Source organism: Ranitomeya imitator, chromosome 10 (assembly GCF_032444005.1).
Source record: "Ranitomeya imitator isolate aRanImi1 chromosome 10, aRanImi1.pri, whole genome shotgun sequence".
Lineage (NCBI taxonomy): Eukaryota > Metazoa > Chordata > Amphibia > Anura > Dendrobatidae > Ranitomeya > Ranitomeya imitator.
This window is the reverse complement of record NC_091291.1, coordinates 8643510-8653193: the sequence shown is the minus strand read 5'-3', so window position 1 is coordinate 8653193 and position 9684 is coordinate 8643510. Positions and strand designations below refer to the sequence as shown.

The following is a 9684-nucleotide window of genomic DNA, read 5'->3' as shown; positions in this document are numbered from 1 at the left end:
ACAACATCTATGCTGAGCAGCTCCTGCAGCGGACACACCTGAATGGGAGACCACAGAGACAGGTAAAGCTTGGGATCTACCCCAAACAGCGGGAGAATTCCTGCTGCCTGACAGTGGACATGTGGGAAATGTTATTTATTAACTATTTTCTCTGACATATTTCTCTGATTTAAGGGCATAAGAATTCAAAATTAGAAAATTTCCATTTTTTTCACAAATAAATGCAAGTTACCTCGAAGAAATGTTATCCCTATCATGAAGTACAATATGTCATGAAAAAGCAAAGTCAGAATCACCGGGATCCAATGTAGCGTTCCAGAGTTATAACCTCATAAAGTGACAGTGGTCAGAATTGTAAAAAATTGGCCCGGTCATTAATGTGCAAACCACCCTGGGGTTAAAGGGGTTAATATTATTAAATGAAATCTCAAAACATAATCGCCAGGTATAATGAGAATATTAAATTTATTATTTCCATAGAAGCAGTGATTGCAGGCTTACAAAGAAAAATGAAGAACAAGTATACATTATTAATTGCAATAAGTAGATTTCAGTAAGTGAATATTTGTGAGACCGCCGAATTCACGCTGTTCATTTCAGGCGACAATATTCTTTCTGTATCCACATTTATATCAAGGATTCCAGTGATCTGATGAATTGGCGTTGTAGATAAAGGCACAGAACCTGTCGGGACACAGAATGGGTAATATTACATTTATTAATTTATTTTTTAAAAACTAAGTGATCGCGCTCTAAGACGAGAAAGATAAAGACTTTCCTGCATCCGCACATTCCTTAAGGTACCTTCAGACATAACGATTTCGTTAAGGATATCGTTGCAACGTCACGCTTTTTGTGACGTAGCAACGATCCCGCTAACGATATCTTTATGTGTGACAGCGACCAACGATCAGGCCCCTGCTGGGAGATTGTTGGTCGTTGGGGAATGATCAGGACCTTTTTTTGGTCGCTGATCACCCGCTGTCATCGCTGGATCGGCGTGTGTGACGCCGATCCAGCGATGTGTTCACCTGTAACCAGGGTAAATATCGGGTTACTAAGCACAGGGCCGCGCTTAGTAACCCGATATTTACCCTGGTTACCATTGTAAAAGTAAAAAAAAAACACTAAATACTCACATTCCGATGTCTGTCATGTCCCCCCCCCCCCTCAGCTTCCCTGCACTGTGTCAGCGCCGGCCGTAAAGCAGAGCACAGCATTGACGTCACCGCTGTGCTCTGCTTTACGGCCGGCGCTTACACAGTGCAGGGAAGCTGAGGGGGGGGGACGTGACAGACATCGGAATGTAAGTATTTAGTGTTTTTTTTTTACTTTTACAATGGTAACCAGGGTAAATATCGGGTTACTAAGCGCGGCCCTGCACTTAGTAACCCGATGTTTACCCTGGTTACCCGGGGACTTCGGCATCGTTGAAGACAGTTTCAACGATGCCGAAGTTGTTCCCCGGATCTTTCGTCGCTGGAGAGAGCTGTCTGTGTGACAGCTCCCCAGAGACCACACAACGACTTACCAACGATCACGGCCAGGTCGTATCGCTGGTCGTGATCGTTGGTAAATCGTTTAGTGTAACGGTACCTTTAATCAAGAATCTGCAAAACAGCTAGTCCATGCCCTCATCATCTCCCACCTTGACTACTGCAACCTCCTGCTCTGTGGCCTCCCCTCGAACACTCTCGCACCCCTCCAATCTATTCTAAACTCTGCTGCCCGACTAATCCACCTGTCCCCCCGCTATTCCCCGGCCTCTCCCCTCTGTAAATCCCTTCACTGGCTCCCCATTACCCAGAGACTCCAGTACAAAACCCTAACCATGACGTACAAAGCCATCCACAACCTGTCTCCTCCATACATCTGTGACCTCGTCTCCCGGTATTTACCTACACGCAACCTCCGATCCTCACAAGATCTCCTTCTCTACTCCCCTCTTATCTCCTCTTCCCACAATCGTATACAAGATTTCTCTCACGCATCACCCCTACTCTGGAACCCTCTACCCCAACACATCAGACTCTCGCCTACCATCGAAACCTTCAAAAAGAACCTGAAGACCTACCTCTTCCGACAAGTCTACAACCTGCAGTAAGATAGATAGATGGATGATAGATAGATAGATAGATAGATACAGTAGATAGTTATTACCATACTCACATTTTGTTCATCACCACTGTTGCTAATTCCTACTAATCTTCTTCACCTCTTCCTAGAATAAAAAAAGTGGGTTGATCTCATGGAACAATTTTTTCAAACTTTTCCTCTACTTTGTATTTGATGAACTTATGACTTAGGCAGACCATAAATAAATAATGTCCAAAGCCAAAGTTGTTGCCGCTTCTCCGAGATCATTGCATGCCAAGTTAAAGACACCGTAGGGTATAGCTGCAGCTGCATACCCCTCCTGCTCTGTCCTCTACTCCATTTCTTGCATTTATGGCTTTTGTGTTGACTGAGAATGTGTGGTCTAAGGGTTAACGTTTCTCTTGGGGAGAGTGGCATACCGGCTCTGGCATACCAATGTAAGGAGGCTTATTCGCTGTGCAATGCTCCTCTGGGAAATTTAACATAAAAATTAGGTACCTCTTCAAATCTTTCACCAAATTAGCCTTTTCTCATCTCTAAGTTTCGACTTTAAGAGAACCCTGAGATAGTTAAGTGCCCACACAATGATAAGTGAGGACTCCCGCAATCGTACATGGTTTTACTTACTTGATTTTGTTTTTGTTTCTTCCTCTATTCCAGTGATCTGAAATTGAAATTTGACATTTTGAGATAGTTAGAGTAACCAAATGTATGACATATAGAACATATCTATCATCACAGTGTTCTAAATAGTAAACTCAGTCCTACTTCATGTAACAAACTTTGTCACATCAGGAACAAGCTTTGAGGAGTTCCATCCATGGCCACATTGGCTTTTTTCTCATCGCCGAAGTTTCGACTTGAGAGAATCCGGAACTATGTAACTGCCGACACAATGTACAATCTATAGAAAACTCAAGAGCCCCGCCATAGTAGCTGGTTTGTACTTACTATTTTTGCTTTTGTGTTTTTCTTCGGAACTGCTACTTCCTGAAACAGAAATTTTAGATTGTCTAAGTTTAGTATGACAGAATATAGGGAGTGAGAGGAGATGTTGGGTACGACTTAAGGATTAGAGCATCGGTTCTAAACTAAATAATATTGGGCACCATTTTTGCTCTGGATGGGCTTAAAAAAATGAAAAAAATCAAGTCCACCTAATCTGTCACCTGTCCCTGAGGTTGAAGCTCCCTGTAGGTTCTCCTCTGTCTTTCTTGACCAATCTCCTCCTCACTCTTTGCCAGTAAAGCCTCAATGCATGGTCTGATGTCATGGCGGCTTCTGCCCCAAGTCATTGAGTAGGGCAACACACATTCCACTATCATGTAGTTCAAATCATCGAAGAAGAGTAAAGACAAGACCGGCACCAAAGTGGAAGCCAATGGTGGACCGTTGGGAGCTGGGATGGTAGGGACAGGTCATGTGCTGAGTGAGAATGATTCCCTATTGGTTTCTAACCTCTTCCTAAAGTTGGGAGACCTCGGACCATAACAAACTATTTTTTTTTACAGATTAATTGAGGCTCATGTTATGCGAATCAAATTTTCAAACTGAACTTGAACAGATCTCCAAAATTTGAATATTTCTCATCTGCACCTCATATCTAAACATTGGAAGTCAGATGATCAAGCTATTACTCAGCAAAGTATCCACGTGAGGGAACATTTCAACCTAATTCCAGACTCTTCGAATATACAATTTGCAAAATACAGTCTATTGCAAATTTAGATACAATCTCTACAGGTTAATATTATGTGCACAAAAAGAACTAAAAAAAGAGACATCTACTATTTTTCAATTAGTTTTTACCCAAGTGTTAAAAGAGCTTTTCACTCTTTTGACAAGTGGACCCCAAACAATTCCAAAAATGTAAAATAACAAATACAGATAGTATTTACCCTGCCTCTTAATTTTTGGAGATTCACGTAAAGCAAATCTCAAAGTGTTTAAATTTGGTGGGACAACCAAATTTCTAAATATTATTTTTCGGACTATAAGATGCACTTTTTTCCTCCCAAAATGTGGAGGAAAATGGGGGGTGCGTCTTATAGTCCACAGGTATGGGGTCTGGCTGTGGTGGGGGAGCGGTATCAGAGGAGCAGCGGGTCACAGAGGCAGGAGCCGGCGGCTCTGGCTAACTCCTGTGCCCGCTGCTAAAGAAAAATGAATATGCACTGCATTCCACGCCCATAGGCGTGGAGGACAATGAATATTCATTTTATCCTGGCATCCTGGTATGATTGATTGACCCCATCCCGTTGCTGGTATGATTCGCCCACATTCAGTTCCTAGTATACATGGTCCCATCAGAAAAGATTAAAAAAAGCAAAAACATTGCGCTCTTCTACACATGGCGCTCCCTCGCAGCTTCCTGCTCCGGTGCCAGCAGCTGCTTAATGCTTGAAAGCAGCTCATGGCAGGGACGTCATGAGCTGCTCACAAACAAAGCCCAGCTGCCGGAATATTCAGAATATTCATTTCTCTTAAGTATCGGCACACATGGCCGCCGCAGCAGCAGGAAGCAGGCGGCTGACAGCGCACGGTACTGAAGAGGAATGGATACTCATCGCTCTCTGCGCTGAACGGTCCCGGTGATTATACCGGCAGCTGGGCTTTGTTTGTGAGCAGTGCATGACATCCCTGCCATGAGCTGCTTTCAAGCATTAAGCATCTGCTGGCACCGGAGCAGGACGCTGCGAGGGAGCGGAGGAAAAAGAGAATAATGTTGTTTTTTTTAATCTTTTCTGATGGGGCCATGTATACCAGGAACTGGATGGGGCCAATCAATCAATCATACCAGGAACTGGATGGGGCCAATCAATCAATCATACCAGGAACTGGATGGGGGCCAATCAATCAATCAATCATACCAGGAACTGGATGGGGCCAATCAATCAATCATACCAGGAACTGGATGGGGGCCAATCAATCAATCATACCAGGAACTGGATGGGGGCCAATCAATCAATCATACCAGGAACTGGATGGGGGCCAATCAATCATACCAGGAACTGGATGGGGCCAGTCAATCTATCATACCAGGAACTGGATGGGGCCAATCAATCAATCAATCATACCAGGAACTGGATGGGGCCAATAAATCATACCAGGAACATGATGGGACAAATCAATCATATCGGAATAAGAATGGGGCCATTCATACCAGGATAGGGATGAGGGGACCATTGACCACATTTTTTGCTTCAGTTTTTTTCCTACTTTCCTCCTCTGATACTAGGTGCGTCTTATGGTCCGGTTCATCTTATAGTCCAAAAAATACGGTAACTCCTACTGTGGTGTCTACTACTACTGCCACCAGATACTCACCGGCCGACCCTCCTGATGTTTTTCTGCCACCATTCAATATTCCACCTTAAAAAAGAAGAAATAATCATATCTTCTCTATGTGAATTCTTATACTTAAATAATCTCTACAAACTCTCCTGCCTTTAATACTATGGAATATCAGCACCAGCTGTCGCTCTTCACAACTGCAAGTTTTCAGCTACAAAAGAGTTTTCTGAAATATGACCACATGAAGCTCATACAAAACCTCAGCATTAATGTAGCTCCGCACTGGAGAAGCTCTCAGATCAGTAGTCTATCAGGACCAATGTCTTACAGATCAGTACTAGAGAGAGACTGTCAGGAGCAGTAATACGTAGACATGAGACATCTCCCGCACGGGCCCGGACTATGGCACTGGGGGTATGTTCAAATTTTGCATCAGGGACCATTGGACTCTAGTTACGCCACTGGCTAATACTATACCAACCCCCATAACTACCAGGCTCTACTACAGCCGTCATTACTCCGCTTTCGTTACAACTACTACTGCGGTGATGACGTTAATATTACTACTGCCACCAGACAGACACTCACCAACCAGCCCTTCTGCCGTGTCTCCAACATCTTTCACTATTCCGCCTTGAAAAAAAAAGATAAATATAATCAAATCCTCTATACGTGAATTATTACATTTTTTTTAAATGTCTTCCAACTCTCCTGCACTTGATACTATGGAATATCAGTACCAGTTAGCTTCCTACGCAACTGCAAGATTTCAGCTGCCAAAGATTTCTCTCAACTTCAACCACAGTATTAATGTAACACCGTACTGAGGAACAGACCTATCTGTAGTCGAACACAACCATTATCTGACTGATCAGTATCGGACAGAGCTAGTAAGGAGCAGTAATATGCTCCATGCAGTTATGGCCCCATAGATGCCCCATATAATGCTCCATGCAGTTATGGCCCCATAGATGCCCCATATAATGCTCCATGCAGTTATGGCCCCATAGATGCCCCATATAATGCTCCATGCAGTTATGGCCCCATAGATGCCCCATATAATGCTCCATGCAGTTCTTTATGGCCCCATAGATGCCCCATATAATGCTCCATGCAGTTATGGCCCCATAGATGCCCCATATAATGCTCCATGTAGTTCTTTCCATGCATTGTGCCACATGTAATGCTGCTGCTGCACTAAAAAATAAAAAAAATCACATACTCACCTCTCGTCGCTGCTCCTCAGCATCCCATCTCTCCGCACTGACTGTTCAGGCAGAGGGCGGCACGCACACTAATACGTCATCGCGCCCTCTGACCTGAACAGTCACAGCAAGAGGACGGGAAGACGAGGCAGAGGTGGAACGCGGAAAGGTGAATATGACATACTCACCTGCTCCCGGCGCTCCTGACGCAGTCCCCGCATGTCCCACGTCTCCGGGAGCTGCAGCTTCTTCCTGTAGTGAGCGGTCATATGGTACCGCTCATTACAGTAATGAATATGCGGCTCCACCTCTATGGGAGTGGAGTCCATATTCATAACTTTAATGAGCGGTACCAGTGACCGCTGAACAGGGGAAGAAGCTGCAGGCGCCCGAAGACCGTGGGACATGTGGGGACCGCGTCAGGAGCGCCGGGAGCAGGTGAGTACTTGACAGGCATCGCTCCCCATCACCCGCCGACCCCCCCTCCTTCCATGACTCGAGTATAAGCCAAGAGGGGCACTTTCAGACCAATTTTTTGGGGCTGAAAATCTCGGCTTATTCTCGAGTATATACGGTACATTTTCCTTGGAAACATTTTAAATATTCTACATCAGATGCTAAAAAATTAAGAAAAATTTGAACATAAATTAAAAATTTTATACAATTTGGCGAATCGTTGACTTTCGATCTACTGTAGATCCGGATGTTTTGGTTCTTAGTCGTTGGCACAGTTATTACTCTACATTTATGTCACACATTGTATCCTCTTATTCTGAGATGTCTTCTCCATGATTACTCACCGAGGAGTCCCGACAATAATCCTGGTCTTTTATGTGTCTTTCCACCTATTCAGAGAGAAGAACGCTGTCATTAGTAAATGGCGCTCGCAGATTTTCAGTGGCTGCACCTTACAAATAAGATATACATATCTCAATTCTTTTTTATTGATTTTTTTTCATCTTTTTTTTTTTACAAAGTTATTAATTTTGATAGGTTTATTTTTCAGTTTATCAGTGTTGTGGGTGTGGTGATACAGAGCTCAGCATTCAGAGAGCTGAAATTATTGTTAATTATTGTCATTTTATTTATATTTATTTTTAGACATTTATAGGACGAATTTAAGAATAATATTTTTGGTGGACTATTTCTGGAATCTTAAAAATTGAAATATAAGATTAAAAAGAACTTAAAAAAATAAAATGAACTAAGTTATTTTAGTTAGATCACATCTAGTATTACCAGCTACAATTACATATGTTGGACTATTGTTAGTGGTCAACACTAACACTTTAACTAACCGTCTCACTATAGCTATTATTATTATTATTATTTATTTATATAGCACCATTGATTCCATGGTGCTGTACATGAGAAGGGGTTACATACAAGTTACAAATATCACATACAGTAAACAAACTAACAATGACGGACTGATACAGAGGGGCGAGGACCCTGCCCTTGCGGGCTTACATTCTACAGGATTATGGGGAAGGAGACAGTAGGTTGAGGGTTGCAGGAGCTCCGGTGTTGGTGAGGCGGTAGCTCCGGTGTTGGTGAGGCGGTAGCTCCGGTGTTGGTGAGGCGGTAGCTTCGTTGGTGATGAGGCAGCAGCGGTGTCAGTGCAGGCACTATAATACCACCACCACAACTACCAGCCAAAACTATAGCAGCCACTACTCAAGGCCGACTTTGAGCAAAAATGCTCGGGAAACCGAACACGCATCCGAATGTGCTACATGTGTGCTGTGTTTGAGATTGGCGAAAGTTTTCTGAACAAATTTGCACATCTCTACACGTGACCACCTTGTTTTTTAGGAGGGTGAAAACATTGACTATTTTGTCATCCTTAGAGTTTAACATGGTTCGTGTTACATTAAAGTGGTATATAAAACGCTAAAAAAAATAAAAAAATTTGTTCTGAATTCAATTAGTCATCCATAGAGTTTAACATGCTTATTCTTACATCACGGTGGAATATAAAACTCATAAAAAATATTCAACATATTTTTCTGGTTTCAATTAGTCATCCATACAGTTTAACGTGGCTAGTGTTACATTAAGGGGGTATATAAAACTAAAAAAAAACTTCACAAATGTTTCTGGATTCAATTAGTCATCCATACAGATTAATGTGGTTAGTGTTACATGACGGTGGTATATAAAACTCCAAAGAAAGTTAAAAAAAAAAATTCTGGATTGAATTAGTCATCCATAGAGATTAACACGGTTAGTGCTACATTACTGTGGTATATAAAACAATAAAAAAAAATCTTCAAAGAATTTTCTGGATTCAATTAGTCATCCATACTGTTTAACGTGGTTAGTGTTACATTATGGTGGTATATAAAACTAAAAAAAAAGATTTAAAAAAATGTTTCTGGATTAAATTAGTCATCCATAGAGATTAACGTTGTTAGTGTTACATTACGGTGCTCTCATTAGTACTACTGTGGTGATGATACTTCTGCTACTACTGCCACCAAACAGACACTCACCGCCCATCTTTTCTGATGATGATGCTCCAGCAACTTTCAGTACTCCACCTTTGAAAAAAAAGAGATAAAAGTGACCATAACCTCTATGTGTGAATTACGACACATAGCATATCTTCAAACCATGTTGTGGAATATCGGTACCAGTTGTCACTCTGCTTCAAGTTTGCAGCTGCAAATGATTTTGCTGAACTATCAGCACATGAAGCTTGTACAAAACCACAGTATTAATATGACAGCATACTTAGGAATATACTTATCCATAGTTTAACAAGACCAATGTCTGACAGACCAGTACTAGATGGAGCAAGTAAGGACAGCAGTAATACGGTCATACACATGAGACCTCATTTACCGCTCATGATACAAGTTTACTTGCATTTCGTAAGAGATTTCCTCCACCGTCTGAGAAAAATATGGTCTTAAGTTATCAATGTCTTTTCAAAATGTTACTAATAAAGGCTGAAAAATATGAAAAAACATACATAACAGTGATGAGCGAACATGCTCGGTAATACTAGGGTGTCACTCAAGTATCTGGGTGCTCAGATGTGCTCGGCATTCGACGATCATTGGCAAGTGCTCGGATTTGGAGA

At 42.2% G+C, this 9684-nt stretch overlaps 1 protein-coding gene across 12 annotated transcripts in view; it reads right to left on the bottom strand.

Moving 5' to 3' along the window:
• Positions 1-446: 446 nt before the first annotated feature.
• LOC138652282 (uncharacterized) overlaps positions 447-9684 on the bottom strand; it is a 119291-nt gene continuing 110053 nt past the window's right edge. For all 12 annotated transcript variants that reach the window (XM_069743052.1, XM_069743054.1, XM_069743059.1 and 9 more), the window contains 8 exons: positions 9092-9139; positions 7397-7441; positions 5980-6024; positions 5425-5469; positions 3049-3087; positions 2725-2761; positions 2170-2221; positions 447-684 (listed from right to left, as the gene is read on the bottom strand). In XM_069743052.1, coding sequence (XP_069599153.1) covers positions 2212-2221; positions 2725-2761; positions 3049-3087; positions 5425-5469; positions 5980-6024; positions 7397-7441; positions 9092-9139 — 269 coding nt within the window. In that variant the 3' untranslated portion in view covers positions 447-684; positions 2170-2211. The remainder of the gene's footprint in view (positions 685-2169; positions 2222-2724; positions 2762-3048; positions 3088-5424; positions 5470-5979; positions 6025-7396; positions 7442-9091; positions 9140-9684) is intronic.